At 42.3% G+C, this 21,149-nt stretch overlaps 1 protein-coding gene across 1 annotated transcript in view; it reads right to left on the minus strand.

Annotated features, from left to right (window-relative positions):
* LOC135320761 (anoctamin-6-like) overlaps window positions 1-6,875 on the minus strand; it is a 53,238-nt gene extending 46,363 nt beyond the window's left edge. Inside the window, exons 1-5 of the mRNA XM_064483823.1 lie at window positions 6,101-6,875; window positions 4,028-4,222; window positions 2,967-3,253; window positions 1,640-1,727; window positions 293-407 (exon numbers count right to left, since the gene is read on the minus strand). Coding sequence (XP_064339893.1) covers window positions 293-407; window positions 1,640-1,655 — 131 coding nt within the window. The 5' untranslated portion in view covers window positions 1,656-1,727; window positions 2,967-3,253; window positions 4,028-4,222; window positions 6,101-6,875. The remainder of the gene's footprint in view (window positions 1-292; window positions 408-1,639; window positions 1,728-2,966; window positions 3,254-4,027; window positions 4,223-6,100) is intronic.
* Window positions 6,876-21,149: the final 14,274 nt, after the last annotated feature.

Here is a 21,149-nt window from a genome sequence, read left to right on the forward strand (position 1 = left end):
GTGATTAGAGGAGTGGGGCTTTGAGCTTTGTGACAAGTGACTGACCATCAGGAGAGGTAGGGGCTCAAATGTTAGGGCTTTGACTTACAGTTAGTGTTTGGGGTAGCCATGTCAGTAGTGACCCAATAAATCATGTCTTTGTAATAAAGTCCCCAGTAAAAACTTGGGGCAACAAAGCTCAGAGCTCCTGTGAGCTTCCTGGTTGGTAACACTCTTGGAGGACTGTCACACTCAGAAGCCATGAGGGCAACCCTGAGCCCTTCCCACTGGAGTGCTCTCCACAACAGCTCACCTGATGAGATCTAAGGGCTGCTTCTTGTCTATGCTTCGAGGAGGAGCACATTCCCTGTACAGAAGGCCCTGTTCGCTGGGGCAGCTGAGGTCCTCTGATGGAGGCTGAAGTTGCACTGGGAAGCAGAAGCAAACAGGTGAGCGTCACTGTCACCACGTGTTCACATGTTCTGCTAATAAAATGTGGTGCTAACACTTTGTGGTCATTTGTAAATAAGGGGCCCTCCTTTGCTAGAAGGGATGGAGGTACCATATAATTTTTCATAATTCTCACCGAGGATTAATACTAACCCCTTGAGGGTCATTTGCAAACGTGTCTGGAAAGGAACACTTGGATGTTACAGTCCTGGGACCACCGTGGGTACCTGGTGAGGGCCTTGCAGATGCTTAATGTCCTACTACCGGGCCAGTCTTCCACAGCAAAAAAAAAACTACGCCACCCAAGTGCCCAAACTGCTTCAGTGGAGGCAGCAGCCCCCTCCTTGGACACCCAGAGGAACCTGGACTCTGGCTGTTTAGGGGCAGGGTCAATTCTAAAACCCAGGCTTTTTTTCCCCACAATTCAGTAGTTATTCGGTGACAGCACATGGAATATAAACAATAAAGAAACTTGACATGATGTTATATATTTAGCTTACTCAAGAAACAAAATTTAAATCCAGTCATTCTCCTTCCCACCTGACCTACTTTCCTTTCTCCTGTACTAGAACCAGATTATTACCCACCCAGTCTTAGCATGGGTCCTGACTCCACTTACCTCCCTCCCAAACACCACATGAGATGATTCCTCAGCCTGGATGTGGAACCAGCAATTACAACAGGCTTTAGTGGAAAAGAAATGGTTGTGTGCAGATGCCAACTAAACACTGTAGAATCCTGGTGTCCCACATTAGTAATCATGACAGCTGTTTGCAAGTGTCCCCAAAGTTCATTTCAGACTCTCACTGCTAATTTTGCTGGGATATAAATATAAAACATGTGGACTGCTGGGCTGGACTGCTATGCTGAGTCTCTGATCCAGGAAGCTCAGTGTCTGCTCCCTGCAACCAGCTCCCTTTTCTGTTCATGCATGTGCATCAAGCAGCTGTTTAGTGTCCATTTTAGTATCTTAGACAGTGCATTTCAGTATGGTCTTCATCCACAAATACGTGTACCACACAGTAGTAATGATCAATCTCAGTCTTTGCTTTCTTTTGTCTTAGAGAGTCAGATAAACGGATAGCAAGGTAACAAAGTCATAGAGCGCTATAATATAGTATTTCCTTTATTTCAATGACAGGATTTATTTAAAGAGCTTAGATATAACATCTTTGCATTTATGGCATCATTTAGCGTCTGAAGCTCTTACATTTTACAAACTTCATTTCATGCGAGATGTTGTCAGTTAGAGAAGTGCTTCTGAATTTGAGGGGTTGCTGTCATCTCAGATGGAGTCCCTAAAAAATGTCAAAACTCTGCAGTATTGTCATCATGACAAGAACTCAGACAGATGAAATTTGGAAAGCCCTGTGATTTACTAGTGCACAGACAGAAAATGGTATTTCAGAGGGAAAAAGCCTGAATTACAGAAAATGATAAATGAAATGGTCTAACATGCATTTCCCTTACAAAGAACTAATACTTCTTTGGTTGATAATAACATCTGTCAGTAATTATGAAAAGAGCTGGCAAATGCATAGTACTTACTATTAGCCAGGGCTGTTCTAAAATTCAAGCAGATTCATTAATCCCCATAGCATCTCTACGAGGTGGGTACTATTATTATCCCCATTTTATTGATGAGGAACTTGATAAACACAGAGGCTAAATGACTTTTACAAGGTAGACAGCGAGAAACCAGCACAAGTGTTCCAGCCTGAGTCTATGCTCTTGGCCACTTCTACCTTTTATTTTTTTTTTTTTTTGGTGGCAGGGAGATAATAAGGTAATTCTGGTGGGGGGTGGGGAGGTAATTAGGGTTATTTGTCTATTTTAGAGGAGGTGTTGGGGGCTGAACCCAGGACTTTATGCGTGCTAAGCATGCGCCCCATCACTTGAGCTGTACCCTCACCTCTCGAGTCTATGCTCTTAGCTGCTAATCCACACTGCCCCACATGGTAACTCTGGGGGAACTACAGTTCATTCATTCACCCACTTGTTAAACTCAGCCTTCCTGGTGCCTGGGATTCAGCAGTGAACAAGACAACATGGTTCCTGCCCTAAATGGGCTTGTCGACTCCTGACATATTATCTTCATTTTACCCAGGAAGTAACAAGGTCAAGAAGACTCACCTTTTCCTGTTAACACCGGAGGATACATGAAGTGCTTTATTTCATTTCTGCCATTTGACTTACACCATGGGAAGGGAAAGCTGCCTTGCAGATCCCGGAGCTCACAAGCCAGTTAATCCTGAATTTTTTTTTAAAACTGTCCCTTACTTGATACTTGATCTGAGAAAGGATGAAGTAAACCTAAATAGATTCTAAGAAAGCGTGTGGTTTATACAGGGTAAATAACCAGCCACTGTTTACTATCCTAACAGGAATCTGTAGGCATATTTCTTTTCTTTCTCTTTTTTCATTTTTATGGGCAGCTTTTAAAAACCAAACCAAACCAACAAAACCAAATCACTTATAATTCAACAGCAGGTTCTAAATCACCCCCAAGACAGCAGCTAAACTCGGTTTAGACTTACAGTGAGGCTCCTGGTGGTTGGATTGATGAATGTATCTCTATCCTGAATATAAAAGTCGTTCACGCAGCTCTTCTCAAATAGGGCAATGAAAAACTCTTGTTCCGGTTGTTGATACTTTCATCCACTTGGAGGACTTTCATAAAACAGCTGAAGGTATCAAAGGCTGAGGAGACGGTTTTCAGTTGATTGGGATTCAGAGGCAATTTTATGTACAGTATCTCAGCGTATGTACAGAGCACCTCCCACAGGGTGTGTACATTTGCAAATACAAGCTTGTCATCCAAAACCTATATTGGGAGAATGAAAACACAAACCAGGAAACTATTTTCACATTTTTAGTACACAGATTTTTCTTACATTCCTGGTAGTTAAAGCACTTGTGCAAACACACACAGATATGACACTGGTAAAAGTGAAGCTATAATGAAAATAGATTTGCAAACCATCATACATTTTTGCCTTAAAGTTAATTTCTTTGTTGAAATTACTGAAAAGTTATTTAAAATCCTTACAATTCATTCATAAAATAACCAATGTTTTAGATGAAGAAAAGTAAACTTGTTAACTTTTAGTCCAAATTAGTAACTAAAAATAGAAACACGAAAAAATTCTTTGCAGGGGCATTGTAATGACAATTTTTTAAATTTCTTAAACCTAGGACTATTTACATATCTGTTCAATATAATGTTAAACAGCCATTAAAAGGGATTTAAAAGAATTATATTTATTAATATGGAATATATAATAAAAGGAAAAAGAAAAAAATGTGAAATAATAATTTTCATTTTTGGAAGGGAAAAATATCTACATTTGAACAAAAAAATGTTTAGAAGGATTTTAAGATTCTTTATGTATAACTAAGGTACAGATGATTTTTAATTCCACTGTTTTTAATTCCATTGGATTTTAATTCCAATGTTCTTTCATTTTCAATTTTGGGGGAAATTTTTATAATAAAAAAACTTTAAAATTGTTCTTGCATAAATACATTAATAGATATATTTATGACTACATTCTCTGGCTATTAAAAAAGATCTCCTAGCTTTGGATCTGAAACATACATTCCATAATGCAGATTCTGACTGACTCGCCTCCCAGTCCAGAGCGAAGGCACGGCTAGGGTGACATGTTTCAAATATCATTCCAGGGAACATGCAGGCTTCCAGCCAACGGCTGCAAAGGGACTGACACTGATCTGCTTGCTCCCAGCTGCAGACCATCACAGATGAGTTTAGATTCATAGGCTCAAGTTTTCTCTGTCAAAAGAAATCAGAAAATGTTAGGCTTTTACTTTCACCAAGGGAACAAGAAGTTGTTTGATTTTCTTTTATTAAAAAAAAAAACAACAAACCAATTTGAACCTGAAGAAAAGACATTTGCTCAAAATACCACAGTAGCAATGAAGGTGCTCTGGCTGGCAGGGACTTGTTGGATTCCTGTGAGTGCTGGACTCCTCACATGGAATTCCCTTGGCACTCCAGAAGGCCTGTGGTTGTCCCCATGGGTTTGTGGCCATATGTGGTGCACAAAAGTCTCTGGCTTTGCCACAATTTCAAAGCCTTTTTTGGCTTATGAAAGGCTTTGCACTCAAATGGAGTTTTCTTGAGTCCACTCACTGATGTCATTCACCAGAGTTATAGTCCAGATCTGACATTCTAGACTCTTAAAATCTTGCAGACATTCAAATGGTTCAGGTTTGGATGTGTATTCACCTCTGCAGGCCTGGACCAAATTCCATAAAGCCACCCGGACAAGTTCAGCAAAATGCAAAGACATTTTTCTTTCTGCAAGACTGAAATGTCTGTGAAGCTATAAAAACTTCTGCATCTACAAAAATAGGGAACCAACTCATCAATAACATATCTATCCATAATGCATGGACATTTGAAAAAATACTGTATTTACTCCTATTAAATTCTATCTGGCTTTTGCCAAATTGTGTCCTAAACTGTAAGGAAAGTATATAAATGTAGAGAATTTTTGACCTTTTAAGAGAAAAAGGAACCCTCCTACTCGGTTGGTGGGAATGTAAATGTTGCAGCCACCATGGAGGACAGTATAGAGTTTCCTTAAAAAACTGAAAATATACTTCCGTGTGATCCAGCAATCCCATTCATGGGTATATGTCTGGAGAAAAATATAATTCAAAAAGACACATGCACCCCAGTGTTCACAGCAGCACTATTTACAATAGCCAACACACTGAAACAACCCAAATGTTCACTGGCAGATGACTGGATAAAGAAGTTGTGGTATATTATATATATATGTATATTTACATATATACACGCATATACACACACATATATACACATGAACACACACACACAATGGAATACTGCTCAGCCATTAAAAAATTAAATAATGTCTTTTGCAATAACATGGATGGACCTACAGGGTATTATGCTAAGTGAAATATGTCAGAGAAAGAAAAACAAATATTCTATTTATTAACTTATATGTATATCTAAAAAATAAAACAAATTAATTACTATAATAAAACAGAAATAGACTCACAGGTACACAGAACAGACTGGTGGTTACCAATGGGGAGAAGGAGGAGAGGGAGGCAGGAAGGGGGTAAGGGATTGAGAGGTAAAAAGTACTATGTATAAAATGGATAGGTTATAGGGCTGTATCATACAGCACAGGGAAATATAGCCATTATTTTATGGTGACATTAAATGGAATATAATATATAAAGATGTTGAGCCTCTGTGTTGTACACCTGAAAATAATATGATGGAAATCAACTACTCAATTATAAAATACTTAATCAAAGTTTTTTTCATATTATTTTCAATAAGTTAGAAGCCAGCACTGTCAATAGAAACATAGTGCAAGTCACAATTTTCCAGTAATCCCATTTAGACAATAAAAAGGAACAAGTGTACTTAATTCCAGGAATAATTATATTTATCCCAAAATATCCAATATACTATCATTTCAAAAGTGTGATTAACACTTTGAAAACTTTTAATAAATATTTTACATTATTATTGTTGTACGAAGTCTTGAAAATCTATTATGTATTTTCCACTTATAGAACATCTCATTTCACAATAGTCACATGTTGCTGGTGGCTACCATACTAGACAGAGCAGATTACACCATTCACACTTCTGATAAATTACCTGCTCTTATTTATTTAAAAAACTTCCAGAAAAGGCTTTAGATATTCCCTATATCTAACAAAGCAACCTTGACGGGTGAGGAATATCTTCATTATAAAGTGAAAAATAAAGGTAAGAGAGCCATGGTTACATGTAAGTTAATGTAACAATTCCTTCTTAATTCATTCAGGACTTTACAATCTTTCTTCATATTCCAAGGATTCACTGTCACTGTGCAATGTTTTTCACTATAATCATCTTTGGAATTGAGAGGCTTCTGATGACCCTGCTTTGTGCATCTGTACATAAAAGAAAATAACAAAACAGAGAAAAAGACCTTATTAAAGATAATTTAGGGGGGTATAGCTCAAGTGAAAGATCATATTCTTAGCATGCACAAGGGCCTGGGTTCAATCCCCAGAACTTCTTATAAAAATAAAATAAATAAAAACATAATTACCACCCCCTGCAAAAAATTAATTAATTACTTTAATTAAAATTTAAAAAAAGATAATTTAGAGAAGCCTTATCAGGCTACAAGAGCTACAATGAATGCCCCTCCCCCATTAATTTAGAAGAAGTTTCACAATATTTCCCAACATAAAGGCTAAAATATAATTCGGAACACTTCCTGATGGTCAGCATCATTTTAACAAAAATGTAGATAATTACCTCCCTGGTGTCAAAGCTCTGTCAGAGATGGGCACAGAAAATTTAGTAAAAATTATTTTGCAACTACCTTTGAAAGAAATGCTGAGAAATGATCTTTTCTGTTGGAAATTAGCCTGCTTTTACATTCTGCAGTAGGCATACGTGTTTACAAACCAGGCAGGAACTGGGTCATATTTTACACATACTTTAGAAACTGATTTGAATTTTGCTCTCTACCTGCAAGGCTATTTCTTAGGTAATAACATAAGCTGGCCACTATACTAAATTTTGTTTCCCTGATTGCTTAATCCTCACAACTCTGTAAGCTGCTATTATTACACCCATATAACAGACATAGAGCTTGAGACAGAAAATAATTTGGGTAACTTGGTAAATGGTGGAGCTGGGTAATATCGCAGCCAGTCTGACACTCAAGTCCATTCTTCTCACCGATGTCTGATACTGCTGCCTACATTCAGCAATGACTCCTGATTGCATATTTAAGTGTGTCATTTCTAAAATTGCAAAGCTATATTAGTACTGCTGTGTAAATTATTCTTTTCAGATGTGATTACCAAAAAAACAAAAACAAATAAAATCAGGGTGCCACTGAGGGGAGGGCGAACTGCATATGGATGGACACAAGGGGACTTTATGAGGACACAGTTGCACAACTCTAGAAATAGTTAAAATGGCTGACTTGTACAATTATAATATGTGAATTGTATGGCCTGTAAATTACACCTTAATACAGCTATTAAATTAAGAAACTGAGATACCAAATTAAGACTAAAACACATATATATATATATCATACATAGTACAACAGGCAAATATCATTATTTACTGCACCATTTTCCTTCATGCAGCTTCCTTTCCTCACCTGTTAATGAAAGGATGATTCATTTTTAAAATAGCCTTTTAATTTATTCAGCAAATAATTTTTGACGCCCTACAATGTACCCAGGACTACTCTAGGCACTTGGAATAGATCAATAAACAAAACAAAAGTCCTGTCCTCACGGAGCTTGGTTGGAGTCTAGCTGGGGTGGGGGGTGGAGATGACAATACACACAACAGAGCAGCAGAGGAGGTGGCATGCTAGGAAAGAGGAACCATGGAAAAAAGTAAAAAGGGCAAAGTAAAGAGAGTTGAGGGTATAGGATGAGGGTGATGTTGTATTAAATACCAGAGCAGGGCACACTGTGAACTGAGGTTAGAATTAAGACTAGGAGGTGAGAAGTCCCAGGAGGACAGAATAACCATCACCAAGGCCAGCGTGACCTCGCATGTTCCAGAATGGGGGCACGGCTGGAGCTGCGGAGAAGGGTCAGTGCAGATCCTGTATGGCCTTGGAGGACATTGTAAGGACTGTGGCTTTTACCCGGAGTGAAATGGGGAGGCACTGCAGAAGGACGACACAATCTAACTTAGGTTTTCAAGGCTCACTTGACTGCGGGGTGAGAATAGTGCAAACGGGTCAGAGATGAAAGGTGGGAAGCTACTGAGACGGGCTATGCAGGAGGAGAGGACAGTGGCTCAGGGCAGGGAAGCAGCAGTGGAAGCAGGAGCCATGGTGAGAAGTGGCTGGGCTCTGGATATGTTTTAAAGGCAGTGTCAAACCAGATCTATTGACAGAATTCATGTGGTATGTCAGTGAAAGTCAGAATAACTCCAAGATTTTTGACCCAAGCAGCTGGAAGGATTAAGTTTCCACTAACTGAATGGGGGAGGCTGCATAAAGAACCAGTTTGGGGGGTAGGAGGACCAAGAGCTCAGTTTTTACACATGTTGGTTTTAAGATATCAGAGTTCCAAGTGAAGATGCCAAATCAGCAGAATATTATAAGAGTCCAGAGTTTGAGAGAAAAAGTCTAACGGGAGACAGATCTGTGGGAATCATGGGTCACACAGGTGGTACAGGAAGACATGAAACCCAGGTACTCAAACATTAAGATACCCTGGCATTAACCATAGAAGTTATCCTTGAGGGCTTGCCTACTAGATGAGGATATCAGTCCTATTTCCCGACCACTCGAGTTTTAAAAAGGAACTTACAAATGAATTCGTGCAAGACACTGCCTCCAGTGTGTGGGATCAGAGCTGGAGTCAGAGAATGGGATGGTGCATGCTACTCCCTACGGCACATTGTGTGTGTGTGTGTGTGTGTGTGTACGCATATTTGTGTGAGCAGGGGGATGAGTTACACCTGTCTTAAGAAAAAGAGGTAGAAATTCTAGAAGCCGAAAGATGAAAGAACATCCAGATCTGGTAGAGGGAACAGGGGAAACACTGTGTACTGTAAGACATATCCCCATAATGCCATTTCCCACCATTCTTTTATCAGGAACACAGTTGGAACCTGGGGAATTATGTAGATACGTGTGATGTACACAAACTTTCTGACTATGTAACACTAAATATCTACATATGTAGCAAGTTAATGATATTTATATCTCCTTCAAGTTTAATAACAAGTTCACAACAGAAGGAAAATAAAATATTGAGGACTGGTAGAAATATCCTTGAAGGCCTTTCAATGCTCAGAATGGAAGCAAAAGCGGCTTCACCCCACAAAGTATGTCATTAAGAGTCAAGAATGTTTTTTATTTGCTTAAGAAATTGAGAGTTACAACTTCCTGCTTTAAAGAGTTAACTTTAAGACAGATACCATACTATAAACAACATCTATACTGGTGCTTTCTTAAAGCTATTTTTAGTTCCTGCTTGTTCTGATGTACTCCAGAATCTCTGCAAAGAAAACCTATTCAAAGGCTTAAAGGAATAAAAAAAGAAATAACACCGCATTCTTTTAAGTGTTCTCTGCACTGAAAGTCATTTGCAAATGCAGCACTCTGCCACATACCTACATTTTTAACAATAAAGACTTTTGTGCAATTTTTCAATTGCTATGTGACTTTGCGTCAGTCTCTCACTCAGAAGCAGAATGGAGTACCAGAAAATGACACATCATGTCTAAAACTACAGATGTGGAATATGAACTTACACCAGGAAACAGCTAAGTGGGAGGGTAAGGTTTACCTTTTAAGTTACCGTAAGTGCAGTTACACTTTCTCCCTGCTTCCCCTGTGAAGTGAAGAACTAGTCTTTTCCAGGAAAGCTCTCATTCTGAGTACTGTTTTCTTTAAAATATTTGGAGATTCTTTTTTAAGGTTCTTTCACTTTTAAGTCTTTCCCCAAATCTACATCCCATAACAAGTGTTAAAATTATCCAATAGCCTATTGTTACAGAACATACTCTACAAATGCTGAGGTTTCCCAGGGCTTGGATCCCACAACTCTGCTACCAGATAATCCTAAAGCCTTCCTTCCATAACTGACTCTTCTACCAATTCCCAGCTGCGGGCAAATTCGGCTTCTCAGCCCAGTTAACTTTCTAACTCTGCCTACGAACACTCTACTGCCAGTAAGGGAAATCTAAGGGAGCCAACAAAGCCCCTAGTGAGGGTTGTCTCCTTCAAACAATCAAGAGACCATCACCAAGCAAATATTTAAACCTACTGCAAAACTTCTGAAGACATCTTACAAACAATATAGTTTATATAGATTCATACTATTTGCTCTGGAATAGTGATTTCCAATGGAGGGAACAAAGGACCACATGACCCAAGCAATTATTTAAAACTGCACATAACTATCCCTCTTCACGTGAGGATTCAGGTAAGCCTGTCTTATAGGTCTAGGTGTAACAGAATGGCAGCACCCCTAGCAGTAGGGTGAAAAGCAGCGAGGTAGACTTTTAGTGAAAGGGAGTGATGTAATAGGACCCACCGCCCACTTACCTCCCACCACAGGACAATCATCTCAGATCGAGAACAAACACTTTGGGAAACAGAGGTTGTTTATGTTTTTATGGTATCTGGTGGAAATAATGCCCTGAGTCACGTGAAGTTGTGGCTGCAAAATTGAACAGGAGACCAGACATTTTCACATTCAGGACACAAATAATCAGCCCCCGAGTGGTCACCATATCTGCTCTCCCCTTTGCCTGTTCACCCCAAAAGCTGCAGGACTCTCCTGCTTGCAGTGACACCCACCATTTCTCACAAATTCCTGCCAAGTTCACGTCAGCAGCTGGTGGTGTCAAAGTCAACATTTGTACTGCTCTGAAGTCTCTCCATTACTTTATATCCTTCTATTTTCTCTGTTGTCTTCCTAGCTACCCTTGCATTCAGAAGCTGGTTAACGCACTAACATTGACTCTGTAATCAGTCCAGGATATAGGAAGCAGAGATTCAACTGTAACCAGTCCCAGAATACTTGTCATGCCACTCTAGTGTCCCAACAAAATACTCTGGCATCCCTCATCTCACCCAAAGAACCACCGAATTACTTAGAGGTTGTAAAAGTAGAGGGTTTCTCTTCTGGGAAACACTGGCTTGTGGTAGAGTCTTGATTTCAGTTTTTGCAACTAGTTACAGGCAAAAAGACATGGTCTGCAAATTTTCTTCAAGCGTTTGGAATTTAAACTTTTATTAGATACAGAGCCGGCGGACTAACCGTAATCTATGAACATATGGTCATATTATAAAATAATGTCCATGTCTGCCTTACAGCCATGTAAGAACTTGAATTACACCTGCATCCTGTAGGCCTTTAGAATTGGATGTGAAGCATCCTGTGTTAAAAACCTCCTATCCAGTCCCAGAACACCTTAAAGACAACATCACATTAATGCCACTGAATACATTAGTATAGAACTTGTATGGTTAAGTTACATCTCCAATTTCCCAGAGCTGGAAAGCAGATGCCTAGAAAGGCTGGAAAAGCCCAACTACCAAAACAGCTCAAAAGTTGAAGCAGACTCCTGCACCTCCCAGGGCAGAAGGCGGAGGGTGGAGGGGGCATTGCCAACCACACTGTCCTCCCCCAGGACGTGGCATGTGGGGAAGCAGGCAGGAGTGGGTGGCTGGGACTCACAGGTGGAGAGGTGATGAAAGCAGGAGTGGAACTGCTCTGGTCCTAGAACAACAGAGCTGTAAAAAGCTCGGCTTCAGTTCAACCCGCTTCGTCTCCCACTTCCCCTCCCACCTAAGTGACAAACAGAGCACAGTCAGGCACTTTCTGCCCATGACGGTGACTACTAGCAGGAAAGGGACCAGGATAAAAGCATGTCCTACAAAAGATCAGTCTGATTTTAAAGACTGTGTTATAATCAATGAACAGCAGTGTCAGAGAGGGACACTTGTGAGGTGCTCAAAAAGGGAGGAAGAGGCTGAGGATCCATTTCCAGCACTTCCATGTCTTTTATCACTCCTATTTCTGACCTTTCCTTTGCCACGTTTTGTAGCACTGCCATCACTGGCAGGTAAAGGGGCAGCAATGGACTTGGCCGTTTGGCTGATGGGGCTACATTTCCCAGCACTGGAATGAAAAGGCACTGGAAGAGGAGCAGCTGGAAGATGTGAACCGCGGTCCTGGCCTGTGCCAAACACTAACCAGGTGACCCTGGGTTAGGCTGTTAGTCTCTCTGGGCTTCCGGCTGTTTACTTATAAAAGAAGGTTTTGTCATTGCACAAATATATCCAATATGAAATGTAACGTGAAAGTCAAACATAATGACAACTCACCTGCTTGCCTCAGGGAACTGTAAAAGCACTGAACACTATGTGAATATAAACACAGAGTTAAGAAAACTGTTGAGGTAAAGCGCTAAACTGAACATGGAGATAAAGTTTTATGGATTTTCTTGGCTTTCTTTTTTAATTGCAACACTGAATTAATAGTTATTAGCTATACTCCAAACCACCACCCCTGCGAATAAAGTAGGTTAGCACTGCCTGGATGCCTGCTATTGCCCGATGCTAAGCAGGGTGAGGGTATAAAGGAAGCTGAACAAGGGAGTCTTCTCCAGTTACCAGCTAAGTGAGGAGACACATTGGAAACCAACCGGCAATGGTACCAAGTCAGTACTCAAAGACTAGATTACAGGCTACCGATCATGAACAGTGCAGAAATACAAAGAGGAGCTAGAAGTATTTGGAGTAAATAGGGAAGAATCAATGAAGGGGATGGGGCTCCAACTAGTTCTCAGGGCAATTCTAAGCTGTTTTAAGTGAGGACTGGTTAGGAAAAGACTGGTGACTCCTGGATTTTAATAAGGCACAGGTTACCCTAGGAGGCTAAGTCACATAATGATTGGAACAAATAAGGTAAGGCCAAAGTGATTAAGGGTCGAGACTACCTGGCTGAGATCTGGTTGTGGTAAGTCTTTGACTTGACTCTAGATGTTGGAGGGTCAAAACTGAAGGTTGACTGAAAGGAGGGGAGAGAATATCCAAGAATTCAGCAGAAGGAAAAATTCTTGTATCAGGGATGAACGCTCTTCATCAGAGTATCAGCAATCAGAATAGACATTTGAAACCAAAAACATGCAGTTCCAGAAGCCAAGAATATGTGGAGGGTGGTGAGAGAAATATAAATCAAAGACCATTCCAAGCCTTTGGGTATTCAAGACTAGAAGAATGATTATGCCACTGAATAAATGGATACGCTGCAAGAAAAATGATTATGAAATCAGCTTTAGACATGTTGAATCTGACATATGAGCTAAGAGTAGGTGTTCTCTAAGAAGCTCAAAATTCAAAACTGAAGCACAGATCTAGAGTACAGGCTTAAGATGCAGATGGACAAGACATGATAAATCTCCTAAAAGAAAACATACGCAAAACATTATCTGACATAAATCTTAGCAATGTTCTCCTAGGGCAATCTACCCAGGCAATGGAAATAAGAGAAAAAAACAAAAGGGAGGTAATTAAACTCATAAATTTCTTCACAGCATAGGCAACCATAAGTAAAACAAAAGGAAACAACAACCTACGAATGGGAGAAAATATTTGCAAATGATACGACTAACAAAAAAGCCTTAATTTTCAGAATATATAAACAGCTCATACAACTTAAAAACAAAAAAACAAACAACTCAATCCAAACATAGGCAGAAGACCTAAAGAAGCATTTCTCCAATGAAGACACAAATGGCCAATAGGCACATGAAAAAATGCTCGATATCACTAACAAACAGAGAGATTCATATCAAAACTACAATGAGATATCAGCTCACACCAGTCAGAATGGCCATCGCTCAGAAGTTCATGAATGATAAATGCTAGAGAGGCTGTAGAGGGAAGGGTACCCTCTTACACTGCTGGTGGGAATCCAGTTTGGTGTAGTCATTATGGAAAGCATGGAAATCCCTCAAAAAACTAAAAGTATACTTACCCTATGACCCAGAAATCCCACATCTGGGTATATAACTGGAAAGAACTCCAATGTGAAAAGATACCTGCACCCCAGTATTCATAGCATCACTGTATACAGTAGCCGAGACATGGAGGCAAGCTAAATGTAGCAACAGATGACTGGATAAAGAAGTTGTGGCATATTTATAGACTGGAATATTACTCTACCATGAATAGGACAAAATAAAACCATTTGCAGCAACATGGGTGGAGCTAGAGATCGTCATTCTAAGTGAAAGCAGCCAGAAACAGAAAAATACCAAATGATATCACTCATATGTGCAATCTAAAAAAATAGAGAAAAAGACACTGTGAACTCATCTACAAAACAGAAACAGACTTGCAGACTTAGTCAACAATCTTAAGGTTACCAGGGAAAGGGGATGGCAAGGGATATATTTGGGAGTTTGAGATTTACAAATGTTAGCCACTATATATAAAAATAGATTTTAAATAAAGTTTCTTCTGTATAGCAGAGAAACCTATGTTCATTATCCAGCAATAACCTATAATGAAAAAGCCTATACAGCCACCAACTGAGGAAGCAAGAGAAGAAAGGAGAGTTAGTTATGCTGGGCTAGAGCCCACTTCCAAAATCATTGTCAGCCACTGAGGCTGCCCCGAGGGCACTGAGCACTCCTCCCAGGGACAGACTGACATGACATGCGTCCTGTGAACCTGGGGCAGCAGAGGCCGTCCACAGATCTGGCCCTGGGGGAGATGGGAGCAAGTCCACCTGATCCCCTTGGGGCAGCACCCCTCCCCGCAGACCCCGCCTCCTGACTGCACCGCTCCTGCCTCTCAGGAACCCACTGACTTGAAAACAAGTGATCCACGAACCTGGGGCAGCGGCAGGGAGATGGCTCTCACCCAAAGGCACTGTAATAGAGAAGAACAAATCTGACTCCATATTGGATCTTTTCCTTTCCTTTAACCCTCTGCCGTGTTTTCTAGGCTTAGTCTTGCTAGCTCTGCAACTTTTGTAAAACAATGTTGCCTTTAGGCTGAAATAAACAGAAGATCCTATTCTCAAAACTCTGACCTTTAAGGATATTAACACTTTTGCACTCTTATAAAGATAACAAGTTGCAGAATAGAAAAAGTTTGTTTTGTTGTAGGTGTTACAGGAACACGGTGATCTGATTCACGTGGACAGCTGCAAAGGATTCAAAGGACAAAGAAATCCGACACCAAGAAGTTTGCAACAACCAACCACAGCCCCTCCCCTATTTACTAGAAAAGGAGCCTGAAGTCTGACTTGGGGAAGATGGTTCTCCAAGATATTAGTCTGCCATTATCTTGGTCTGCAGCTGTCAACGTAGACCAGGTCATAGGGCCTCTGTAAAACCTCTAACAAAGCAAAAGTTATTTTCTATTCTGCAACTTGCTGTCTTTATATAAGTGCAAAAGTGTTAATATCCTTAAAGACCAAAGACTTGAAAATAGGCTTTCCTGTATATTTCAGGCTAAAGGCAACACTGTTCTACAAAAGGTGCAGAGCTAGTAAGATTAAGCCTAGAAAATAGGGCACAGGGTTAAAGCCAAAAGGACAGATCTTCTATGGAGTCAGATATTTTTCTTTTCTATTATAGTATATTCTATTTTTGTTTTAAGTTTACAAGAATAAAGTTTAGCCTTTTCCCATTTTAAATTGTGCAATTTTAAGGAGCATTAAGTGCATTAAAAATGTTTTGAGACCAACACCACTGGTTTAGACAATTGCCTTCCTCAAAATAAAAGCTTGTATACAAAGCGCACCCCACATCCTACCACCCCCAGCCAATGAGAAGCACTAATCCCCTTTCTCTCTATGTCTTAACCTATCCTGGGTGTTCCCTATCAATGAAATCATATAAAAGGTGGCTTTTTTTCTCGCTGCCCTTATATCTTAAGTAGGGACGGGTGAATTTTTTGTTTGTTTGTTTTCATGTGAATTAGCATTTTTGTATTTTGAGAGGGAAATCCAGATGGATTAAAGATGAGACGTACCAAATGAAGCCCTTTTGGTAACTCTGTGCATAATCTCGTGGTAGGCACTGCTGTTCTAAGTGTGAAACCAGAGCCAGAAGGGAGATGCTTAGCTCTTCTTGTGGCAAAATAAAACCAAACTAAAGCAGAAAACAAAGGCCAAGAAAGACAGATGGAAAGAAAAACCACAGCCTGGAAAAAGCTTTCCTCATGACCCAAGGTCGGAGAAAAGCTTCACATCGCTGTGGTGCAAAAACCTCTTGAAGCCCAGTGTTCTGAAAAGAAACAAAACACACACAGGCAGTTCCAACGAGAGGCAGTGCAGGTGGCCAGTGTGTGCTAGAGATGCTCGACCTGTAAGGTGAGGACATAGGCAGATGGACAGACTGCAGAGATAGCATTGGCCACCATCACACTGGCAGGTCTTTAGCCCGGTGACAACCAGCCCTGGTGACAACGTGAGCAGGCAGAGGCCCCAGGAGGTCCCCTGGAGGGAAGAGCAAATGGACGCTCCTCTCCGGCAGAACAAGGTACAGGGTACATCAAAGTGCCACAGGAACATCACTTCCCTAGCAGTGCTGGTCCTTAGAGAAGATTCCACCAAAGTGCTTGCACAATTTTCAAAGATAATTTTTCTTTAGTAACATGAATTCAAAATAATCAATATATCATCAAGGGATTTTCAGAAGTGACCTGCCCTGGGCCCGAACAATACACACACATAAATACACACATATACACATAAATATATACACACATACATACCGGAAAAGAGACAGACAGACTGAAACACAGAGAAGCAGGGGAGACAGAGAAACAGAGAGAAAAGACAGAGAGAGAGGCACTGAGAGACAGAGACAGAGAGAAGGAAAACTGGAGCTGGGAAGGATTGGAACTCACGCACATTTTCACAAGTCAGTCTGCATGTCAGAACCTGGTCTCAAAGTCCATCCATCCTCCAGGGGAGGGTGTGGGGATCACAAAAGGGCGTGGGAACTGAAGGCAAAAAGTATGAAGACATTCTGGGGCAGTCCACCACAGAGGCCGAGATCAGACACTGGGCCTGTATGTCAACATGACAGAAAGACCTAGGAGGTTGTTTGCCAGAGCTGACGACGTCAGAGTTGTATTTAAATTTAGTCGCACGACTGGGAGCTGGGAAGCAAGCAATAAGGAAAGTGACTTTCTCCAGACCTCAGGGCAGACCCAGGCCTGTGTGGCATCTTCTCTGCGCTCCGCCAGCCCTCTGTGGGGTCATTCCTTTGCTAAGTCTGTGCACGAGCTCCCTGTGATGCCAGCCCATGGGGGTGACAGATGCAGTAGGTGTTTCTAGGTCTAGAGACAGGATGGCTTCTCTAGGAAGCAGGGGCCAGAATGGTCCCCACTGTGCTGACGGGAGATTGGGGAGACCCTGAGAGGCACGTGGCTTTTCCATGGTGATAGCACTGTTGAGTGGGGGGAGCCATGTCTGAACCCAGCTGTATCTTCAGAGCTGCAGCACTGGCTGCATCCACGCCTCCCCAGAGCTATGAGGGGGGCTGAGTTGGTGTCACTGTGTGTGGACATGGCATGGAGTGAGAAATGATAGATCGGCAGCCCAGAAAGATCCTTGGGGAGCTATGTGTCAGGAGGAAGCTTGGGTAAGTGGACCCCAGGAAGTGATCTCATTTCCCCAGCAATAGAGCCCAACAGAACTTGGAACTAAAGTCACCAGGCACCCACTCTGTAGAGAAGTCCCTACTCAGCTCACTTGATTGGAGACAGAGTCACGTTCTGCTGCATCCCAATATCCCGAGGCCACAGACCTCGGAAAGCCCGCAGCGAGGGGCTTTACCAACGCTGCCAGCGCTGGGTCATGTCTCACCCAAGGCGCCTCTGGACTTTTGGCCAGAGAGACCCAAAGGTAACACAGGGAGGCCCAGGGCAGGCCCGCCCAGGCCAGGCCACCACTCTGATCCCACCCAGGTATCCCGACGGCCCCGTCCTGGCTGGTGGAGGTGGAGCAGTCAATTTGGGGATGGGTTTCTGCCCAAAGCAAGAGCAGTTCAGAGGACTGGTGGGCCGGTCACATCCACAGCCCAGGGCAAAGCTGGCTGGCTGGGATGTGGAGAGCCAGGGAAGGGTCCTGCTGCCCAAGGTGGAGCCCATGCATTCTGGGTATGTCTTTTCCCTCCCGGGTGTCTGAGCTGAACAAGGTCTCGGTCTGATCTGGCAGCAGAGGGTCGAGTGGACAGAAGGAGGAGTGTTCCTGGCCGGGCAGGGCTCTGAGGCTTCCAGGCCGGGTCAGCTGCTGGTCACTGTCATTGCAGAGCTAGATACCACATATTGAACAGCAGCTGATGAATAAGAAAACCAACGCCCCCTCCCCCAAGTGAAGGGCTGATGTGCCGCTCTTCTGAGGGCCAGCCCAGGATCCAGGTGGGTCTGGATATGGCAGGGTACCCTCCACCGTGGCCCACAAATCAGTGGGGCACGCCTCTGACCCAGAGATCACACAGGGCTCTCCCCTGGTACCTGCCCGGGGATGACGGGTTGCTCAGCACACCCTGCTCTGACATGGAGCACAGTGCCCACCTCGCTGCAAGTCAGGTGGAGGACCAGGAGCCCCCAAAACAGAGCCCAAAGTTCAGGAAGGCAGGGCTGATGCGTGTGTGTAGGTGAGGGAGGGGCGAGGGCTGGGCCACACAAGGAGGTGTACCCAGAAGCTACTGTTGGGACCAGAGAACAGAATGGCCTCAGACCACCTGTCTGGAAAACTTCAGTCACAGAACACATCCTGTGGGCACTTTCTGGGTGGGAGCTGTCTGGAAAGCTCTGGGAAGTTTTCTGTCCTTGAAGAGGCACATGGAAAGGGAGGCAGGTGGGTAAATTTTTCCTCTCACACAGCATGAGCTCTTCCACAAGACTTAAATCTCTCTCCACATCCAATAGTTACAGAGGAGGCAGGGGCAGGGGAAGATGTCAGAGACCAAAAAAAGGATGATCTGGATCCAGCAGGAGACCGCGAGTTCCCTCCTGCCGCTCCTGCAACTCCTCCTGAACCTGCATCTGCAGCTGGACTGCTGGACAATGGAGAAACAGTTCAGGCATCACCACCAACTGGGGCAGAGCCCCCTCTGCACCCACCCACACCTTCTTCTCCAAAATGTTCTCCAAATTCCCACTATCATTCCCCTCCCCCTCCCAAACTTGACTTCCCTTCCTCTGGAGATGTTTTTGTTTGGTTTTCTTTAGTTTCCTTTGTTTGTTTCACTTCATTTATGGCAAGGTTTATTTTTCTTTTTGGAGTTTCATTAATAAAATATAGACTTTTCCCCTTTTAAATTGTGCAACTGAGGAGCATTAGAGGCATTCACAATGTTGTGCGACCATCACTACCATCTAGTTTCATACTATTTCTTTACTCAAAGTGAAACCTTGGATCCAGAGCGCGCACTCCCCTCCCTCCTCACCCAGCTCCTGACAACACCAAGTCCTCTTTCTCTCTGAGTGTCTTTAACTCTCCTTGGTGTTCCCTGTCAATGAAACTTTAAAAAAGTTTTCTTTTGTCCCTGCCCACTTGTTTATAGCTGGGGCTGGGGATTTTTTTTGTTTTCACTTGAAACAGCATTTTTATCATTTTAAGGGGATATCCAGGGGGATTAAAGATGTGATGTACAAAATGAAGCCCTTTTAGTAACTCTGTGCATAATCTCAGGGTAGACACTGCTGTTCCCCCTGTGACACCACAGCCAGAAGACATAAGGGAGATGCTTAGCTCTTCTTGTGGCAAAAACAAAACCAATCAAAAAAATTAGCAAAAGCCCAGAAAAACTGCTTGAAAGTGAGACCACAACCTGAAAAAAGCATTCCTCATAACCCAAGGTTGGAGAAAGGATTCCCGTCCCTGTAGTCCAAAATCCTTTCGAAACGCAGTGTTCTAAACAGAAACAGAACAGACATGGGCAGTTCCAATGAGAGGCAATGCAGGTGGCCAGTGTGTGTTAGAGATGCTTGACCTCTCAGGTGAGAACACAGGCAGAAGGAAACTGCAGAGAGAGCACCGGTCACCATCACACTGGCGGGTCTTTAGTCAGGTGACAACCAGCCCTGGTGACAATGTAAGCAGGCAGAGGCTCCAGCAGATCCCCTGGAGGGAAGAGAGAAGGGACACTCCTCTTCAGGAGAACACGGTGCAGGACGCATCAAAGGGCCACAGATGCAGCTCTTCCCCAGAAGTTCTGATCCTTACAGTTCATCCCACTAAAATCCTTACACACCTATTCAAAGATGCCTTTTCAAGGGTGATCATCACAGCACTGGTTGAAACAGTCTGAATTAAAGCAATACTAATGTTGATGAAGAGTGTATGGGGTCCATTTTTTCTGGTTCATGTGGATGAATGAATGCTGTGCAGTTGGAAAAGTGGGTGTCTGGTCTCAACCCAATGTCAAGGGAGGCCTCAGGGTGGAAGTATGCAGACCCACTGTCTGCACCCAGGGTCCCATCTGCATGACCACATATGTGTGAAATCAGTATAGATGTAAACTGATCTGATTGTGAGTGTGCGAGAGACAGAGATGGAGAAAGACATACTGAGAGACACAGAGACTGAGACATAAACACCAAATCATTCATGACAGTCACCTCTGTGGGTGGGAATTACAAATCTCTTCTCTTTTAGGCAATATTTCAATTTTTTGTACTGTGTCTATATTACTCTACTAATTCTAAAAGGATTAAAATCCTATCTTAATGTGACCCATTCATTACTCATCTAGTAATTAAAGTACATTAATCCTATTTTTAAAAGAATTTAAAGTCTTCTCAGGACGCAGTTCCATGTCAGCTCCGTGGCAGCAAAGGTTCTCCAGGAGGTCGTGTCTCTTCTGAATCAGCATCCAAAGAGGTGAGGAAGAAGTACCAGACTTGGACACTTAAGACTGCAATAGATTAGAGATTCTGTTGAGAGAAACTAAGACCTACATTCACAGAGAATAATCCCATATTCATGGAGCAGAAGGCTTCATTCTACTTAGATGACAATAGTCCACGAATAGATCTAAGGATTCAAAGAATGCCTACCCAAATCCCAGGTGGTGTTTTGCAGGAATTGACAATCAATCTAAAATTCACGTGGTAAATCCAGGGGCTCAGAATACATGAGTGAATGTTGAAAAAGAAAACAAAGTTCGAGGAATGGAAAGT

The sequence above is a fragment of the Camelus dromedarius genome, unplaced genomic scaffold (genome assembly GCF_036321535.1).
Source record: "Camelus dromedarius isolate mCamDro1 unplaced genomic scaffold, mCamDro1.pat HAP1_SCAFFOLD_175, whole genome shotgun sequence".
NCBI lineage: Eukaryota > Metazoa > Chordata > Mammalia > Artiodactyla > Camelidae > Camelus > Camelus dromedarius.